This window comes from Sturnus vulgaris, chromosome 21 (assembly GCF_052056855.1).
Source record: "Sturnus vulgaris isolate bStuVul1 chromosome 21, bStuVul1.hap1, whole genome shotgun sequence".
Taxonomy (NCBI): domain Eukaryota; kingdom Metazoa; phylum Chordata; class Aves; order Passeriformes; family Sturnidae; genus Sturnus; species Sturnus vulgaris.
Genome location: NC_142263.1, coordinates 10,716,251 through 10,737,006, shown reverse-complemented (window position 1 = coordinate 10,737,006; position 20,756 = coordinate 10,716,251). Strand labels below are relative to the sequence as shown.

Below are 20,756 nucleotides of genomic sequence, written 5' to 3'. Positions count from 1 at the left end.
CCCTGCAAAGAAATATAAGTGAAGAAGACCAAGAACACGTGGATGCATCAGGAAGGTGGAGGATGGTGGGTGTCAAGGGAGCTCACGGAGCATCCCCTTCCCCATGAAACGCTTCCAGGAGGGAGTGCACTCGCTGGGAGCTCCTGTCAATGGAAAAGGAGCAGCCTCCTGTCCCAAGGCCTGCCGGCACTTGGGACTTCGGGGGCAGCACAAAGGGACCAGAATCTGTTGCCAGGGCAGCACACAGAGCGTGCAAGGGAGAGCTGGTGGGGAAGAAGGAAGAGCCAGGACAGCACGGTAGTCCTCTACACTTCTGTTACTCTGCCCTTAAATTCCAAGAGCCCTCCTTGCAAGTAGTCATGTCACTTTAGATGTCACATGAAAACACATAAGGACTGTATTCTCATTATTCCTATTAGCCTGAGATTGAGATATTCAGATTAAAAATTATACCAAAAGTTTTTAGGAAATAATACTTCAATATTTAGAATGTTGCTACAAAAATGACTATGAGTGAACTGTTTATGTTCCTCCATAGAGTCAGAGTGAAGACAACCATGAGCTGGGTATCACTCTATCTCCATAATTATAAAATATGGCATTTATATTTGTGTTTTAATGGGAATTTATTCAGTTATTAACTAGCTGTTCCTTTAAAATGGGCTGCAGAAGGAATGGGAAGTATTTAATAGCCGTTTAATAGATGTTTGGGATATTTTTCCCAAAGCTGACCCCCTCACCTCCCAAGGCTGCTCCAAGCAATCATCTCGCAGAATGAGCCCAGAGCTGTGGGCTGAGCAGCCGCTGTGAAGCGGCCTCAAAGGGGCACTGAAATCCGCGGCTAAGCCCCGTCCCTGCGCAGGAGCCCTGGCCACAGCAGCACCGCTCCAGGCGCTTCCCTGCGGTCCAGCCGCGCCCGGTGCCAGGAGAGGATGGAAGCAGCGGGAACTGCAGAGCTCAGCCCCAAACTCAGCCCCAGATCCCCACTCCCACCCCCGGCAGAGGAACAAACTCTGCACAAGAGAAAAGCAGCTGTACCTGGGCCAGGCTCTCACCTGCGATCCTCCACCACCACCACCTCCTCCTCCTCCTACTCTGCGCCCGCTTTTATCGGCCCGGCGTTATCAGCAGGGGCTGCCCCGGGAACTCCCCCTGGGGCGGCCAGGCCGGCACAGCACCCACCTCCCACCCCGGTGCCCGCCGGGGAGGCTCTTGTGCTTGCACTGGATACACAGCCCGGTGCTTCAGCGGAGCTTTCCTCGGATTCTTGAAGGTGGATATGTGACCACTTTGTGGTGGTTTGAGAGTCTTGAGCCCTTCTGGGGGTGTCTGGGGCTTCCTTCCCCCACGGTGCTCTTCATTCTCTGACGCTTTTAAAGGTCGAAACAACGCCTTCACATCTACCCCTGGAGACACCTGCAGTGCCCAGCACTCCCCATCCACCTCCTGATCTGCTCTGCCCCACATCCCCTGCGGGTCCACGAGAGCTGCTCCTCCTGTGCAGAAGGAGCTCTGGGATGATGGCTTGAACCCTCCAGCTACTGGTCTGGTGCACGGGGCAGCCCGGGTGGGTCTGGCTCCTGCCTAAAGTGCTGTCACACCAGGAGCTCAGCTGGCAAACATCTCCTCTGCTGCGGGACAAAGCCCCTCTCCCAGAGCAAAAGCATCTGGTGGACAAATGCTTGCCATGCTGACAGGGCAGAGGGATGTGTTTGAGCATGGAGATGTACAGGGAGGCGGAGGAGCTGCTCCTCAGCTCATCCTCACTGCACATTGCAATTGTGTTTGCCCTCATGGATCAAAACTCCTTGGATCAGCAGCACAGACTGAAACCAACCGAGTTCCTGCCAGGGCTCCCCAGGGCTGGTTGGATGAAGGTTTTGACCTGGACTCTGCCCTGCATGGACACCCGACACCCCAGGACCCACAGTAGCTGTGGAATGGTACAGGTGGTGCAGTGCCTTTGGCAGTGACTCAAGGTGTGCCCATCCCCAAAACTGGGATCCACCATTCCTATCCCCAAAGCTGCCTCCCTGCAAGTGGAGCCATGAACTGATGCTGGTCCTGGTCCTTTAATGTTTTAAAGAAAATCAGCAAAGCAAATTACAAATCTTGCAGTGAGGCCCAGGTGAGGTTGGTCCTGTTTGCAGACTGGTTTTGACAACCAGGAGGAAATCCACCTGGAGCCCAGGAAAAAGCTGGGTTTGGTCACTCTGGAGGGAAGAAGGCTCTGGAAGCCTTTCTCTTGACTTTGAGTGTCTCATGGAAGGGCTGCAGAGCAGACAGAGCTGTTCAGAGTGCCCAGGGATGGGACAAGAGGCAATGGCACGTGGCACTGCCAAGAAAATTTCCAACAGATGTAAAATTTGGCATCCCAACAGATGTAAGAAAACACACACAGGATAGTGGTGAAGTGCTGGGACAGGGCCCAGAGCAGAGGTGGGGCCTGCATCCCTGGGATAATGCTCCCCTGAATGAGACCCTGAACAACCTCCCCTGGCCTTCAAGGTGACCCTGACCCAAGAGACTCAAGAGGTGCCTCCAGCCCACCCACCCCTTTCAGTGTGTGTGTCAGAAGCAGTGTCTGCCTGAGGTCCCAGCTTCAGCATCCACCCCAGCTCTAGCTCCAGCTCTAGTACCAGAACCAGATCCAGCTGCAGCTCCAGAACCAGCAGTTTGAACAACAGAGACCACAGCACAGCTCTTGTGCAAAGGGGCAGAGCTGGTGGGTCCCTCCCCTGCTGTGTCAGCATCAGATAGAGGAGGATGAGGATTTTTCAAAGGCCATGGACAGTTAGTGTGTGTCAGTGCTGATAAATGTGTTTCACAATGAGGAACTTAATTCAGAGAATCACAGAATGGTTTGGCTTGGGACAGACCTTACAAACCAACCCGTTCCACCCCCTGCCTTTGGTAGGGACACCTTGCACTGTCACAGGCTGCTCCAAGCCCTGTCCAATCTGGCCTTGGGCACTGCCAGAGCTGGGGCAGCCACAGCTGCTCTGGGCACCCTGTGCCAGGAAAGCTATTTCTTCCTCACACGGAACAATTCCTTCACAATATTCCATCCATCCCCACCCTCTGGCTGTGGGAAGCCATTCCCCCTTGTCCTGTCACTCCACACCCCTGTCCCAAGTCCCTCTCTAGCTCTCCTGGAGCCCCTTCAGGCCCTGGAAGGGGCTGTGAGCTCTGAGCTCTCCCTGGAGCCTTTTCCTCTCCAGGTGAACACCCCCAGCTCTCCCAGCCTGGCTCCAGAGCAGAGATGCTCCAGCTCTGGAGCAGCTCTGGGGCCTTCTTCAGGGCTGGAAGCAGCTCTGCAGGTGGGGTCTCACCTGAGCAGGGCAGAGGGGCAGAATTCCCCACTCCCCTTCTGCCCACAGTGGGCCATCAGCCCAGGGCTGGGTACTTCCATGGCAGGGGTTTGGAGCCAGATGACCTTAATGTCCCTCCCAGGCCTGGGCATTCTATGATTTTGTGTTGAGCTTCTCATCCATCAGCACCTCCAAGTCCTCCTCAAGGCAGTTTTCCATCCATCCATCCATCCATCCATCCATCCATCCATCCATCCATCCATCCATCCATCCATCCATCCATCCTCTTCCCAGCCTGTACTTGAGCTTGGGATTGCCCCAATTCCATGTAGGACCTTTTACTAGGCCTTAAGTGTCATGAGTTAAGTGTCATGAGTTTTGCACAGCTCCACTTCCCCAGCCTTTCATGGATGCCTCATGTCTTCCCTCCAGTGTGTGACCCCAACACACAACTTGGTGTCATCAGGGTGTCCATGATCCCCTTTATCACTGGAAAAGATGTTAAACACACCAACTCCTAAGAAACACCACACCAAACTGCTCTCAAAAAGAAATTGTTCTCTGCTCCAGAAACCATGGAAGTGGAGGGTTGTGAGATGCTTTGTCCCTTGAATGTTTACTTTCCCTGGAGGCTGTGACCCTGCTCCCAGATCAGGGTGAATGGGAAAGGCCACAGGTCTGGCTGAGCCTTCTTGCCACCAAACGCTTGCACTCAGAGATCACATGCTGCTTATCTGGAGAATTGAAACAGGAATATATGCCACCAGTGGCTCCCCCAAGCAAAGAGGTGCCATCCACACCTGGGCTGTGGCAGTGTTTAGAAGCAGAGGATGCAAAGCAGAACATCTGGATTATATCTTTATTTTACTCCTTTTTTTTTTGTTTATTGTAGCCTTTCAAGTTTAGCTATAACAGCTTGAAGCTGTTAACATTAAATATTTCTCAAGGAGACTTCTCTGATCTTTGCTGTACAGCCTGTCTGGTGTTGGGGAACCAGCTGAACTAGGGAGACTTTACTGAATGATGGGTCTGAGTCTATTAGAGCAAAATTTACAGGACATAAAGACACAACACACACCTTGTGGTCCCAGGGGCTCAGCTGGGCAGGGAGGATGGAAGCACCAGGAGCAAGGGAGCCAGGCAGGCACTGGCTTCACAGGACCTCTGGCTCTGGGCATACCCCAGAATGTTCCAGCAACTGCTTTTCTTCCTAAAGGTTTTGTTCTTCACTTCATCCCCTGAGGAACTGATAAAAGCAATGACAGTTTCTTTCAAAAGACCTTTTAAGAAACTCCAGTTGGCAAATTCAGTTAGAACAGCAACAACTTCCTCCATGGGAGGACAGGCTGAAGATAAAGCTCTGGGTTGCTGATGAGTTTCACCACTGAGGCTACTCCAGAAGCCACAGAAACTGCAGCAGAGCTGCAGCACTTGATCCTTTCAAAGCCTTTGGTCTGTCCTTGCCCTGACTCCCATCCACCACAGGACAAGATGCCTTACTGCAGCATCAACATCCTCATGGAATATTTCTCTCTAGGGAGCAGCAGCTTCCCAAACAAGTCCTTCCTGTCAGGGGAATCCTGCAAGAATCCCCTCAAAATCCCAGAGTGACTTTGGACACCTTGGCTGGATTCCCAGAGGCTCCAGGTGCAGGAACCACACCCCTGACCCAACACTCGCACACCAGAGGTGCTGGGAGCACAGGGGTCCAGCCCAGGCACTCTGGGCAGCCTCATGCCCACAGTCCTCCCTCATGTCCTGCATGCCCAGGGCTGCCACCTCAGCCCCTGCCCAAACCTGGCACCCAGGGCATCCACAGCCAAGTGTGTCCCTCTGAGAAGGGGACACAGAAAGTGCAGAACATCCTCAAGGTGCAGGTGGTTGGTATAATTTCCCCACCCCTCCCCCCAGAAGAAGCATAACTGAATCTTTGGCTTTTTTAAGGAAAATGTATTTTTGTGAAAATAGATTTTATTATAATAAAATTTGATATTAAATAAAAACATACCATACCACCACTACTTGTGGCCGCTGTGCTGGCACCACTCACGGAGCTCATGGAACTGCCCTGCTCAGATCAAGGACCCACTGGAACATGCAGAGAAAGAAACGGGGAGGGACAGAAACCATGGCATACAAAACCCTCAGTGCTTGGACAGGGCTGTGTCTCAACTGCAAAAACACTTTATCTCTTACAAAAACAGTGCAAGCTGCCCAGCCCCAGCCCTGCTCTCAAACATGCTCTGGCATGGGAGCAGCTCACAGACACAGCTGAACAGAACCGTGGAGAGAGGCAGACGGACAAATAAATAAATAAATAAATAGGTAGATAAATAAATCAATCGATAAATAAATCGTTAAATAAATAATAAGGCGGAGTCCCCAGCCAGTGCGTGGTCAAGGTGAACCAGGCAAGAGCAGCTGACAGCAGCCCACCCCCACGCTGAAGAACCGAGCCCTGCTCGGGCACCGCTCCCTCCTCGCCGGGAATCCTCGTGCTGGAAGCTGACTGAGGCAGTGTGGGACGCTCCAGGCACAGCTGCACATATTTACAGGGTTACAGTACATGTAAGAACTCACTCATCAGCCCAGAGACAGCGAAGGGGAGTCACGGGAACAGAAAAGTGCAAATTTTCTTTGCAGGAAGTGAAGGAGTTGACATGACCTCCTTTGGAGCAGAGAAATACCAGGGTGTGGAGTACAAGGGATCTCTCCTAAGGGGCCAGGGCTTTGCTGGGAAAAGCCAGTTAGCTAACTTACAGCCAGAATATAATCCTTAAATTAAAATATTTACAGGGAACTGATGCACTGAGGGCTGCATGGAGCACGACATGCTGGATCCCAGAGCTGAGCCCTCACACCCCAGAGCCACTTTTTCCCCAAGGGCTCTCAGCTCCCACACTCTCCAGAGTTTTTCTCTATTCAACACATACTTCTCTATGAAAATAATCTGCTTATTGCAGAGGGCTTCTCAGTCTCTGGGGCTGTGTGGCAGCCTGGATGGAATACCCCTTGTTAATTTTTCTTGTTGGACCCAAGTTTTTTGAAGAGGTTTTTCCCTTTGAAAAAGAAGCCTCTCTTCTTTTTACTCTGCCCAGGTGCATCACTGCAGGGGAGGAGGGCCAGTGATGCCTGCTCTGGACACTGCTCTCCTGGGACAAGGCAGGAAAGTGCTGGCAGAGGAGGAGATGGAGAGGAGTCGCTCTGATCATCTGGATTTAGCTGGGTGGGAAAGAGAGAAAACAAAAGACAAAAGCACAAGTTAGAGCTGCTGAAGGAGATGACACCAATATAAACCTCAACCAGAGAACCTGGCCTTCTCCCCTCCATGCAGGCGCAGTTCCACTTAGAAAGTTTCCAATGGATTTAAATTTTGTACTTAAACCCAGACCCCTCCTTAGCTAAGAATTCCTGAAACTCCTGAACTTTGAGCTAAGTACTGGACAGCACAAAAGACCCACTAAGGACATGGTGAAAGATGATGCTCCACAGCTAAATAAGTGAAGTAGACCCTGAGAACATGGATGGAGACAGGTACTGATGAATCCATGGATGCCTCAGCCATGGAACTTGTTGGGATCCCAGCATGCTCTGGGACAGAAGGCAGGACATTAACAAAACCAAATTTTTTAAGAACAAGTGCTCTGCAAGACATCCAGAAGATCAAGGAGAATGCTAAGCCCTGAGGCTTCTCAACAGTGGCCTATTGGTAGGAAAGGAACTGGGGGTCCTGCAAGGCTGCTCAGCATGCAGCAGATCCAGAGGCAGGAGGGGCAAAAAGCCAAGCCTGGTGCTCTGCAGTGGCACTAGTGGAGCAGGATATAGAGAAATTTTGGATCAAGTGGCACACAGGAATGTTCCTGATCCCCTGAGTGTTTGAGACAGTTAAAATTGGGACCCAGCACTCTCAAATAGTGCTGCTCCCTTTGGAAATGGCTTTTAGAAATCAGAATGTGCCCTAGTCCTGGGCTCAGTTTCCCCTTCAAAGCGCTGAGAGGTCAGTTCCTAGCAGCAGCCTTCCTTCCACAATCTCCTCTCACTAGGCTTAGGTGTCCAGCCAGTGAAAATTACCAACCTGGCAGTGAAAATTACCAAGACATCCCAACAGGCTGTGAAGTTCGTCAGGGAAGAGGCTCTGGGTTTCTGAGGCGTCAGAGAGCCTTAGTCTCACTGCCTTCTCTTCCACACAGCTTTTACAAACCAGCAGCTTCCAAGCTCCAGCTGTACATCCTGTCTTGGCATTACTCAAAACACAAGGTGACAGTGGCTGGAGCTGTGCCAGGAAAGTCCTCTGGACACTGGAACATCACACCCTCAGCATCCCTGGGCTGAGGTCCCACCGAGTCCCTCATGGCTCTGCAGCAGCCACAGCCCCCAGAGAGAATGTGAGATGGTGACAGTGGCAGCAGGACCCTCTGCCTGAGGTGGAAGCACTCCTGAAGATCAGACTCCAGGCAGGAAGTGTGTGAGGATCCCAGCTACCCCTGGGCAGAACTGGATGTGCCTGGTCCTGGTCTCATTCTGTGTCCAGGGCAAGCAGCTGAATAAGGCAGAGCCGAGAGCATTGCTTCCCTCACTCTAGCACAGCGATGCTCCTGCCCTGTGGGGACTTTATTTAGAGTATCCTGGGTTCTAAAGACAGCTCTGCTCTGTCACCCTACTGCTGCTCCCACCTCCTTTGGGATGAGGAGCACCCAGTGGCTATGACCTCTCCTCCCCTCACGGCTGGAAGCTGTGCTGGTCTGGGCTGCTGCAGGCCCAGGATGAGCACAAATCTCTGCTCTGAGCCAGAATCAGCACCTACAGTACTCATAGAGCCAGTTCTGAGTGGGCAGGAGCACAGGGAGCTCCAGCTTGACGTGGATTTGTGACTCCTCCCAACTCCACAAAGCTGAGAGTCAACTTCTGCCTCACAGCAATCACTGGGGTGTGCCAGAGCCATCGGACTCTCCCTTACCTGAACTACAGGACAGAGCTGGAGCTCCTCTCTGTCTCTCTATGACAGTAACCAATCCCACCACTGACTTCTCCTCAGCTCACACTCTCTGCTCACCTGAAAATGTTGCTTTCCAAGGCACTCCTGTAACACTCCAGGTGTGCAGCACTGTGCCCTAAGGCCAGCTGCTGCCCAGGACATGCTGCAGGATGTCACACGTGCTGATGGATGGCCCAGGCTGGCCCTTGGGAAAGCTGCACTCTGCCTGCAAGGTCCGCTCCAACCGATGCTGCAGCAGCAGCTGCAACCTCTGTCTATCCTGGCAGCTCCCTTGGGCAAAGAACAGCTCTTGGTGCTGATAAGCCCAGTGTTAGTCAGGTCTAAGAAGTCTGGGAGTAAATCCAAATAAACTCAGATAAACCATTTGCAGCCAGAAATACAAGATTCATGGAGGCAAAGATAAAAAGAAAGCCAGACCAGGGCTAACTTAGAGCCCACTCTCTTAGCTGGGAGCAAAATAAAGAATCCCCAAGTTCTGCTCCAGAAACTATTTATGATTTCTGCAACAAGGAATCCTTGGATAAAATGCCCAAAAGCACTGGGCTAGCACCAGAAGCTGGGGCTCACCAACACTCAGGGAGTGATGTGGGAGGGATGTAAAGGCCCCTATGCAGCCAGAGCAGTGGAGGCTCTGTCCATGCACCATTGAAAAACACTTTTTGGGTAAAGGTGGAACAGTTTCAGGACATACCTGAAGTTGCCCCACAAACAATTCCTCCTCAGAGGTCTCTATATGGCAGGTAAGCAACAGAATCAGCTCACAGATTCATGTGGTAAGAGAAAAATCATAGCAAAGTTGGGGGTTCTTCTCTAAGGAAAACAGAAGAAAAACTGCTCTGCCAAAATCTTCATACAAGTTATTAGAGTGATAAACACAAGAGTGATGTCAGTTTTCAGGGGTGGTCTCAGAGCTCTCTCAGGTGTTACTGATTAACATAATTTCTAGAAAACAAACAATTGAAACTAAGGAAAACAAAGACTGCTCCCGTTGACCCCCAAAACCAGGGGTCTCACCCACCCAGACCCAGAACAATTATCCACACAAGGTTGGTTTTAGGGACTAAATGTTACTACTTTCTTAAATGGTTGGTGGGCAGAGGTTTTTCAGGATTATTCTCAGGAAGGAGTAAAATCCAGAAGGAAAAATCCCAGGCTGAACAAGACGTGTGCTCAGACTGAGGAGGATCTTGCAAAGGCCAAACGATGCTTTGGCTGTTGATGTGAACAGAAGGGCCAAGCTGAATTACAAAGCAGGTCCTTCCCAAACCTGAATATCCAGCGCAGTCCCATCCTGGTCCCCAAAATCACCAGATAATTGTTCCAACCAACTGCACTTCACGTGCCAAATGGTTTGCCTTTGCCACAGAACCCAGGTGGCAGTGAAAGGTCTGACATCAGACCTGAAGGTGGATTTGCCACCACAGCCTCAAAACAGCCTGTCAAACTACAAGCAAGAAAAGGAGTCAACTCCAGGTGCAGGAGCCTTTGAGGTGTGGGGCTGGGTGGGAGGTTGAAGGTCTCACACACTTACATGGTTGCTCTATGTATCATTCATATCTATCACTGCACTCTTCTCTTCCTCATTCTCTGAAGAAAAGAACCGTCCCGGGTGCATAACACAGGCAGAAATAAATACATGAAATCAATTAGAATCAAACACTTTCTGAAGGTGCTTTATAACCAGTCTTTGACAGAAACTGCATGTTACCGATAGAAAAATATTCCATCAACAGGAACAGCATTAATGCAGCTGCCCTGAGCTGGTAAGCATGAGCGTTTTGGGCCCTGGCTGTGACCAGAACTTCTTGGATCCTTCTCTTTGTGCTGTTTTTGTTTATTCTAATCCCCAAATGTTGTCAGTTTGTAAGTTCAACTGCTTCACCTATTCCGTTGCCAGCATTTTAAGATTTACTCAGAAATAATTATAAATTATCCACCTTCCCCAGTTCAATTTGGAAATAAATTGTCCTTATTTTCAGGCCTTTGGGAGGACAGCAGGAAGAAGGGAAGTGTGAAGAACAGGTACGATAAGAACATCACATCCAAGAAGTTACAAGTGATTTAAAAATTACTCATGGAGAAGCTTCTATTGCAACTGGAACAAGCTGTAACAAGAGTCCAAAGCTCTGCCATGGTGCACACACATCCCCCCCTGGAGGTGCAGGGTTCAAGCTGGGACTGGGAATGTGCAGGGAGACTGCTCTGCTAACAGCAAATTGAACAAGCAAGCTTTCCTTAACTCTGTGGGGTGAAAGTGCTACAGGAATTTGGAAAGCCTCAGGCACGGCTGTATCACTGGGAGAGTTCATTCCAGCTCAGGGATGGATATGGAACATGTCTGTTTTACAGGAGGTAATTCTTCTGCCTTCCCCATGAGGTTTTCTGCCCACAGGCTGGGATGCTGTGATTGCTGTGACAGCCAAAACCACCATGGGGTCAGGTTCTGTCTCCTCAGGAATCACAAAACACACTTAAATGCAGTTAATTAATACCAGTTTGGATCTGAGTAGGGTAAATATACCACTTTTAACAGGGGGGAAACATGCCCTTCCTGTTTGGAAGATGTTTAGACAGGTCTGGATTGCAAAGCACAAGTGGGAGGAGTGCTGGGGGTGCTGAGCCAGAATCCCCTGGAACAGGTGTCCAGGAGAAGCAGGGAGGCAGCAGGATAGGAGCCAGGCTGGCACAATGCAGATGCAGCCAAAGCAGAGTCATGCCTAGGGTGTTCAAGCTGATTCCCACTGAAATAAAATTGGTTTAATCATCATTATCTGAATTTTCCAGTCTCCCAATTACAGACAGAGAGCAGCAGAAATCCTCTCCAGGATCAGGAGAGTACCAAAAGTACCAAACCAAACAGGTTTTTGCTCTGTGCACCCAGAAGTCAGAGCCAGTGTAAGGGGAGGCTCCCTTGGATCTCAGGCACAGAGGACTAGAGACAAATGGAAAGGTTTGAAGGGCAGGCAAGCCTGAAACATGTCTATCTTATATGGGTTGTTTTTAACACTCCTAAACGGCGCTTCTGTTTAAAAAAATGTCATGAAACAGAGGAAGAGAGCTTCCAACCTTCAGCATGCAGGGGTATGTGGGCCAAAGTGCTGTCCAGGGAATCAGTCACACACTGAACTCAGCAGCAGAGAGGAAAGTGGGTTTGGTTTTGCAAACCCTTCACACCTGCAAGTGACAGACAAGGTTACCTGAACTCCCTCTGGTCGCTGGGAGGATCCGGGCTGGGGCTGGAATAACCCCTGGAATCTGAAACAGGCCCTGTGGCTGCTGGTTGATGCCAGAGGGAAGATCTGCCATAAATTACACTTAGAATTCCACCTTTATTTTACTGGTTGCAGTCTCCTTTGGCACCCTCTGTTTCAACAGATGAATAATTTGCTAAGAGTAAATAATTTTGAGAGGGAAATTGAAGAACCCCACTCTGCACCCTTGTTAATTCCCAGGGAGGTTAGACTTGAGTGACTCCAGGGCTCTTAAACCCTGGCAGTAACAGCTGATCAACCTGGGATTCCCCAGCAAGGACCAGCATCCTCAACAGGGAAGTACAAGGGCCCCAGAGAGCTGCTGAGGTCAGCAGATGATCCAACAAACTGCCCATTATCTGAGCCAGGCTGCTCTGCCCAAGAAGGCATCAAGGCTTGAGTGCAAATACTGTACCCACAAAGCCTGGAATGCCTGGAAGCAAGGGATGGGGCTGAGGTGAAGGTAGACCAGGCAGCAGCTGAAGATAAGATGGATACAGAGAACAGGAAGAGCTGAGCGTGAAAAAAGGCCAAGAAATGCTGCAGAGAACAGGAAAGCTGGGATGGTACCAGCGAGGAGTTCAACAGAGCAGGATTCAGGGATTCAGGGCAACCTACTTCCTAAAGGATGGCTCAAAGCCAACCTGCGGTGACTCCTGTGAGTCTGGCACCACATGGCAGTGCCAACAACCTCCCGAGAAGGACTGAAAGTTGAGCCCATGTGAGCTGGGACCAAGCTGGGCCCCTCCTGCCTCCCACTCCACAGTGAGGCAGCACAGGAGGTGCAGGAATGATAAAGGAGCTGCTACACTTTCAGCCTCAGCCTCTGACATGATCCCAATCTCCCACTTAAGCCTTTATTCCAAGAGTCTCAGCAACACAATGCAAAGGGTTAATTGAACCTTTGCATCCCTTGACCCTGGGGGATGCTTTTGAAACCGTAGGATCCATTCCCCAGATCAGTTTGGTAAACTCCTCAGTGTGTTTTGAATTTATCCAGAAGCACCTCAGCCTGGATGAAGATATATCCAACTTGGGGTGGATGGAAGAACATTGGTGTCTGGGCGTTGCTAATTCCAGAACTCTTTGGCATGGATATAATCATATTTAAGGGATTTCATGTGCCTGGGGAGCTGGTTCCAGTACGATTTTCCCACTGACCTTTCAGTGGATCTGAACAATTTGCTGGTGGGATTTGAATGCTCCTTGCCCACCTGACCACACTGAAGCCCCAGCATGTGTTGTTTTGTGCCACTTTCTGCACTACAAGTAAGTCTTTGGGAAGTGCTCCCAGCACTCCCTTGGGATGAATGGGCTGCATGCAGTAAGTTCAGTGATCCCATGGGTGCTGCATGCCATGCAATACCCAGGCTCCAGACACATCCCAGCCTGGATGGCAGTGCCATGCAGTGACACATCTCACCTGGCTCTCAGCACTCAGCAGAGGAGCTTCTTTATCTTTTGAGTGGAATTCCTCAGCCATGTCTCCATCCAAAGGGACAGCTTCCAGGAAGTTGGAAGGGACAAGCCCTCTCTGTTGGTTCAGCTCTCCCTGCAAGATCAACATTCAATTGTCACATCAGCTTTCCTGGAGAAATAAATAACAACTCGAGGTGCAGCGCCTTGCAGAGAAGGCTGGGCTGCGGGCTGAGACAGTCCAGAACACACCCACATAGGGAAGATCCTAAGAAAATTCCTAACTCATATTATTCTTGCTTAATTGTGGAACAATTCAGAGCACAGAAACACAGAAGAGAGTAAAGGAAGAAGAGATGACAGCAAGTTGTGACAAAGGTGATTCCTACAAACTCAAAATCTCCACTACCATACTGGAATATGACTGTGCCACAGGTGCCCTAGAGGCTTTTGATTTGCCCTGGTATTTACTGATGTCTTTAAAGAATGAGGCAGTACAATGTCCTGTAGGCATTGCATCCATGATCACAGTGGCTCAGAGCTTCAGTATTCTATTCCTAAAAATATGTATCCAATTCAACAGAAGGTGACTGGGTGAGACAAAACCCACCCCAGCAAGGATGTTTGTCCAATATAAAAGGATCAAACAAAACATTCCCAGTGATGCACTCAGACTTAACCTGGAGCTCAACCTCAAGTCTTATGTGTGAAGGCACACTGTTTCCCATGCAGGAAGACGTGGATGGTCCAAGGGCCAAAGCTCAAGTCTAGCACACAGCTGGAGGGCAGGCACAGCCCCAGGAATGTGTCTGCTTACTTGGATCACCATTCCAGCCTCTGGTGAAATGTTAGCTCACAGCAGGTGCTGGTTCAGCTGCTGTGTGCATGGAAAAATTCCAGCAAGGCTTTGGGAAACCTGCAGGCAACTGATGCCAAAAAATAAACTCAGAACCATTGAGACATTTAAAGGCCACAAAGATGCTTCCAGGGCGGGAGCCCCTCTGCTCTGGAGCCAGGCTGGGATACCTCGGGGTGTTTACCTGGAAGACAAAAAGGTCCAAGGGAGACCTCAGAGCCCCTTCCAGTGCCTAAAGGAGCTTCAGGAAAGCTGGAGAGGGACTTTGCACAAGGAACAGAGAGACAGGACAAGGGACAGTGGTCCTTCCCACTGCCAGAGGGCTGGGCTAGGTGGGATATTGGGAAGGAATTGTTCCTGTGAGGGTGGGCAGGCCCTGGCACAGGGTGCCCAGAGCAGCTGTGGCTGCCCCAGATCCCTGGAGTTGTCCAAGGCCAGGCTGGATAGGGTTTGGAGCACCCTGGGATGGTGTCTCTACCCATGGGAAGGGGTGGAACAGGATGAGCTTTAAGGTCCCTTCCCCAAACCATTCCAAGATTCTGTAATATTGCATTTACAGCAGAAGGAATGAGCATCAGAAACAGGCTGCCCTGCATTAAGTAAGAGGGGTCTATTTTTTTTCCAAAAGCAGGATATTTTGATCCCTGATTTCTGCTTCCCTGCCATTCCATGATCTCCAACAATTTCCAGTGTAATCACAGGACCTTCCCAAGCCCTGCACTTACATAGTAGAATCCATCATCATCCATGGACCCAAAGACAGTGATAACATCCCCAGCACTGAAGGTCAGTTCAGCCTGCAAAGAGCCAGAGAACAGAGGTCACAGGAGAAGCACTGCCTGGAATTTCTCAGCAGGAACACAGGCTCCCCTTGGCTTCTTGCCCAGTCTCACTCCAAGGGAGGGAGCCCACTGTGTTTAGTCTTGCAGGACTAAGATGCAGGAGGGAAACTGAAGTGGGTAACCCTGAAATTCACTGCTAGGGAAGCATTACATAAATTAAGAAAAGAGCAAAGCCCATTTTTAAACTAATTTTAGTAAGGTTTCAAAATAGTATCTACCACCTGCTCTGGAAAGGTGCACTGAGGACAAGCTCAGCAAGCACCAGAAATTCTTCTTCAATTTCTTGAAATATGATTACAAATCCTGCTCCCTTGGATGAGCCTGTTCTGTATGCAGCACTCAGGGATTAGTCACTAGCAAGAATGCATACAAACAGGGAAGTTTTACCTGGACACAGAACAGGAGCAGAGCACACAGTGACCCTTCACTGTCACACCCTCTGTCCTGTCAGACACCCCAGCACATGCTCCATGGGGCACAAGGGTACAGAGAAAGGTGTCACCAGTCTCTTCTAATGGAAAAAGCTGCCCAGTAGAAGCTCCTAACAAGTTGAGTCCCACTCAAGACACTCTGGCACTTCACAGATGTCAGCTGGAAGGGAGCTACTTTCAATATATTTACCATATTACACACCTAGTCCTCAGTTTAATCTCTTGAGGCTGCAGGTCACTCCTGTGGGGCATCTCTCACAGAACTCCACCAGCTTGTTTCTGTAATTTGAGCCCTTGTCCAAAAAAGTTCTACAAGAGCAAATCACTGCAAAAAGTACAGTCATCTCCTCAGTGACAAAGGTTCAGAAGTGTCAAGTGGCTGGATACATGCTTACATTGCGTCTCTCCCAAGATATTCCATCATCCCTAAAACACTCTATCCTCAGCTGCACCTCTCTGGGCAGGAGAGACAGTTTGGGAGGCAAGAATTCCCTGAACTGTGCCCTCTGTTGGTCAGACACCCTTGTGGATAACAGCTAACACAGCTTGGAGGAACAGAGAACAGAGAATGTGCTCATCTCTTTTTGCAGAAAGGATTCTGCATTGCTACCTTTCTACCTGGAACAGACTTATCCACAAAATTACTGTTTGGATTGTATCCTTCCTGTTTAGATTATATCCCTTCCTATTCCCAGAAGTGTTCAAGGCCAGGCTGGAAGGGGCTTGGAGCAATCTGGTCTAGTGGAAGGTGTCCCTGCTCATGGCAGGGGGTGGGATGAGATGGGCTTTAAGATCTCTTCCAACCCAACCCAACCCATTCCATGATCCTGTATATAGGAATTGCTTGAAAACAAGAACTTTGCAAACTAGTCCATTAAACTGGAGCTAAATCTTTTTGCTTGAACAAAGACCTACACAGATACTTAACACAAAAGTCATGCTCAAATTGTCAGAAGTGCTTTAAACCCTTAATCAGGTTTTTCCTTTTCCCAGGTTTTTCCTGGATCAGTTGCTACCAGTAGGAGCTGCTTCCTCCCACCCCAGATCTGCTCAGTCCTGTCTGATTGCTAAAGGATGCAATGAATACTCAGAGTTTCACTGAGACTCTGGTTGGACCAAACTGTTGAGTGCCTTGGGAGAGAAGGAGAAAAGAGACAGGGAGAAGAAACCTCTGGAAAGGGGGGAGCAGCTGGTAGTTACCTCCACATCTGTGTTTGGAGAGCTCTCCTTAGGGTTGTAGTCAAAGGCAGCCACCATCCTGCGAGGAACCAGCAGCTCTGCTTCAATGTCTTTATGTTTCTGCCCTGCAGGAGAAAAATAAAATATTCTTAGATGGTAACACTAGGACAAAAGCCCAAATCACAGCAACTCCTTCACCATTTTTGTAGTGGTCTGAGCAAAGAGAATACTAAGGGATACTGAGCTGAGAGAGACCTTAGAGGCATTTGGTAAAGCAGTTTTCTGATGTTCATTGCCTCCTAAGCACTAAAGTGGGGACATCCTCCCATCCCCTCATCCCAGTACTCTGTCTATAGTACAGGAATGTTTTATTTTACGTTTCCTATTTACACATATATATATGTATATATACATACACACACAGAGGATAGCTGTCTCTTTACAGTGTCTTGAAAGACATTTCTCCTCCCACTACACAGTGTTCTGCTATTAAGCTATAGAATTTATCCTCCAAGGGCCAGGGACCACATACAGGGAAGTGCAGGCCCTGCCTTCCACAATCTCCTGCCTGCTCAGACCCATTACCTACGGACCTACCCTAAGCCTACAAAAGCCAAGTCTGGTGCTAGAGAAAATACACATTAATGGATTTAAACTCTGCTTTGGGTCAGCACAGATGGGCTGGCAAAGAGTTTTCAGACTTGGCCTCTCTGGATACCAACAGAAGATGCTCCTCAGCAGAGGGAGCACTCTCTCTGTGTCCCTCGGATTGTAGGGACTATAGTGTGTGATGAGTGGGAGATTGCCCTGCTCCTCCCACAGCACAACAACAGGTGTGTTCCCCCTGCAAGCACTCCCTCCTCAACCAAAGTATTCTGCACCCACCACTAAACAAAAAGAACTAAAACCTTTTGTTACAGTGCTCTGAAGCAGCACCACAGGGTGTCACACTGGCCACAAAACACATCTGTAATCCGATCATGCATTACCTACTCCCCAGTAAAAGCACTTCTCACCTGCCTGAGACTTGTACTCCTGTTTGTCCAGCCCTGCTGGGAGAAGAAAATGCCTCACCAGTAAGAGCTCATCTCCAACAGTGACCACACAACACAACTGACAAACAGTAAAAAGAACGCCAAGACAGCAAACAACAGAAGCAAACTGTTCATGCAACTTAAAGTCTACACCAGTAACCAGGACTCAGGAACATAACAAGAAGCAGAGGTCAAGCTCCAAACTAGAAAAGGCATCACTGTTGTTAAAAACTTAACACCAGCACAGGGATGGGCTCTTTCCACTTCCTAGCAGTTGTACAAACATCTGAAGGTCCTGAAAACAAGTAGTAAAAATTCAATGCAGTCTGTAATCCTATAACAAAAACCAAAGAGGAAGCAGTGGCTGACACAGACCTTTTTTGGAGCGTCTAGGTTTTGGAGGAGGGACAGTTTGGCGGCGTGGAGGTGGAGAAAATGTGCCATTTCCTTAATAAAAACACCAAAAAAGCAAATAAATAGACAAGCGAAACAGACAGTGAATGGAAAGCAAGAAACATCTTGAATAGTGAACAGGGGACAGAGGAGATGACATGCCTCCCCTGGGAGGCTGACAACTGGATTTCTGTGGGCAAAGCCCTCTGGGCCTCATATGTGTATGTATACCAAATACACAGAGAAATCCACTGTACTTATGCATTTTAGCTACTCCACAGCTCACAGCAGACAGACCTTGCTGCTCCTTAGCTTTCAGAAGCAGCACCATAAGGACAAAATAAAACCTTGTACAATTAACACCTAAAAAATCCCAGGTCTCTAGCTAAAGCTTCTGCAGTGAGCAGGGTCGGGACTTGATGAAATCCCAAATGAACCTGCAGAGTGCCCAGACCAACCCCTCCAAGGCATTTTCTTAGTTAGAAGGCTGTGATAGGGGTTTATGGCAGCAGGAAAACAGCAGAGGTACAGCCAGCCCAACTGCAAAGGAATCAGAAAAGCACCACAGTTGGAAAAAGACCTTTAAGACCATATGGTCCAACTTGCACCCAGATGCCCTGTCCTGTCAGGGAGTTGTGCAGAGCCAGAAGATTCCCCCGAGCCTCTTTTTCTCCAGGCTGAGCCCCTTTCCAGCTCCCTCAGCCGCTCCTGGGGCTCCAGACCCTTCCCAGCTCTGTTCCCTTCCCTGGACACGTTCCAGCCCCTCAGTGTCCTTGCCAAGAGGGGCCCAGAACTGCCCCAAGGATTTGAGGTATGTCCCCATCAGTGCCAAACCTACAGCCCCTCCCTGCACACACAGCTTATTGACTATCACCACCTTCCTCAAAACTTTCAAACCCATCATGTTTAATGGAATTTCAGAGCTATTAAAATCCTTTACTCTTCCAAGACTATGCAGTGGGGCAGGGCAGAGAGAGCCTTGTGCATCCACCAAGGGACACAGGCCACCACAGGCATCCAGCCTTCTCTGGCAAACAGACAGGAGAAAGAGCATGTATGTGAAGAACATCTTACTCAAATCTCCTCTCTTCAGACATGGGAGAGGCCAAAGGGCAAACATATTCAAGAAATCACACAGTGAAAGCATCAAGCTCCTTCAATCCCTGTGCTCCTCAGGATCACCACTTTCCAGGGACCAAAATTTAGGAGCTGGGCACTGTCAGCCCCTCAGAATCATAGAATGGTTTGGGTGGGAAGGGACCTTAAGGGTCTGTTAGAGCTGGATACTGGGTCTCCCTCCATGGAAACAGGAACAAAGCTTTTCCTTGAGTTTTCTTATTTTTAGGTTGATTTGGGCTTTTTTTCCCAGCTCAGGCAATGTCAGGGCTTACCTTTGCCATTACCAACACATGTGCTGTATTTCAGTGCTGAACTGGCAGGGAAAAAGGGACCAGTCAAACCAGGAATATCCTGGTGTTTTAACAAGTAAAGCAGATCCAGCAATTGGCACTGGCAGTAGAGGGTGCACAGAGGAGTGCAGGATGAGAAGTGGGAGGCATGAGGGACAGGCACTGGGACAGCAGTATTCACAGCAGGGGCAGCTCACAGCCACTGAGCCTGACTCAGCCTGAGCTGCAGTGGCTGCACATTCCAGGGCTGCTCCCTCTCCTCTCTGAGTACATGAGTGGGAAGGAACAGGAAAGCCTCTGCAGCACACAAAGCACTGACCACATACTTCAGGGAATAAGGAAGGAGGAACCCAAACCCCAGGTCTCCTTGTACACTCCTGTCTGCCTCACACCTTTCCTGCCCCTTCCCCATCTCCATTCCCAAGTCACAAAATTCTCTCACCCAAGAGCAGGGTCATCCCAAGAGTTCAGTCAGAGGCTTTCAAAACAAAGGAGAAACAGATTGAAAGCTCTTGTTTGTATACTTCAGTTGCTCTTCTGTTTCCCTGTCCCTAGCGAGGCTCAGCCTCACTTTGTGCTGAATTCACACACTACAAGGCAAGGAGCAGCTGCAAATGTTGCAGTGGAGTGAGGATAACTGAGAGCTTGGAATCCCCACATCCAGCCAGTTCCCCCTGCTGTGGAGCAGCCACTAAACCAGGCTGCAGATCCAGGGACACTCCTCCAGATGGGTTTGGTGGCTGTACTGGCCACATAAGACAGCAGGACTGAGCTTCCAACATTCCAGCAAAGAACTGAAGAAGCAGGGCACACACATGCATGCACACACACACACACACAGAGTACCTGGGCTCTCTGTGTCTGCAGGCAGGAACCCCTGCTTTAGGAGCTGCTGCTTGAGCTCACTGCTCTCCACAGGGACTTCTGACACCATGTTGCATGGAATGTATCCCTCCCTTCCAGCACATTCCCCCCTGTAAAAACCATCAGCATCCTTGTCTCCACAAACCTGCAAAGGGAAATAGACTGTTTATGCTGCAGGGACTGAGCTACACAGAGAAAGAATAATGGAATATCTTGAACTGGAGAACACCCACAGGGATCATCCAGTCCAGCCCCTGGCCCTGCACAGACACCCCAACAACCCCTCCCTGTGCATCCCTGGCAGCTCCTGGAGCTCTGGCAGCCTCGGGGCTGTGCCCATTCCCTGGAGAGTCTGGGCAGTGCCCAGCACCCTCTGGGAGAAGAACCTTTCCCTGATCTCCAGCCATTCCATAAGGTCACCAGAGAGAAGATACAGCATCTGCCCCTCTAATTCTCTCATGAGGAAGCTGCAGACCTCCCAAGGTTTATGCTGCCCCTGGAACACCAGGCAGATCCATAGAGTAGATGTTCACTAAGTTCTTACTTTCAGGATCTGTCCCTCCTTAAATGGGAGCTCCTCTTCCGCTGCATCAGGGTTAGGGGACATGGAGACAGGATCGTAGTCAAAGAGAGCCACAAAAATCCGAATGCCATCATCTTTGCCAGAGCTCTCGGGAGCACTGTTCCTTGGAGGGCCTGTGCACAGAGGGAACATAGCAGAGACAACGTCAGCCCTGCCCTGGTACTGCCTGCAAGCCTCTCCCCACTTATTTC

The 20,756-nt window shown here is 49.7% G+C and overlaps 1 protein-coding gene across 9 annotated transcripts in view; it reads right to left on the bottom strand.

The window, feature by feature from the left end:
* Nucleotides 1–5,240: 5,240 nt before the first annotated feature.
* The window catches only part of TSPOAP1 (TSPO associated protein 1), a 66,774-nt gene continuing 51,258 nt past the window's right edge, over nt 5,241–20,756 (bottom strand). For 3 of the 9 annotated variants that reach the window (XM_088177185.1, XM_088177186.1, XM_088177192.1), the window contains 8 exons: nt 20,527–20,678; nt 19,965–20,127; nt 17,692–17,763; nt 17,299–17,334; nt 16,304–16,407; nt 14,556–14,627; nt 12,982–13,110; nt 5,241–6,533 (listed from right to left, as the gene is read on the bottom strand). In XM_088177185.1, the coding sequence (XP_088033311.1) occupies nt 6,327–6,533; nt 12,982–13,110; nt 14,556–14,627; nt 16,304–16,407; nt 17,299–17,334; nt 17,692–17,763; nt 19,965–20,127; nt 20,527–20,678 (935 nt within the window). In that variant the 3' untranslated portion in view covers nt 5,241–6,326. The other 6 variants (XM_088177190.1, XM_014881501.2, XM_088177187.1 and 3 more) reach the window with 6 other exon arrangements.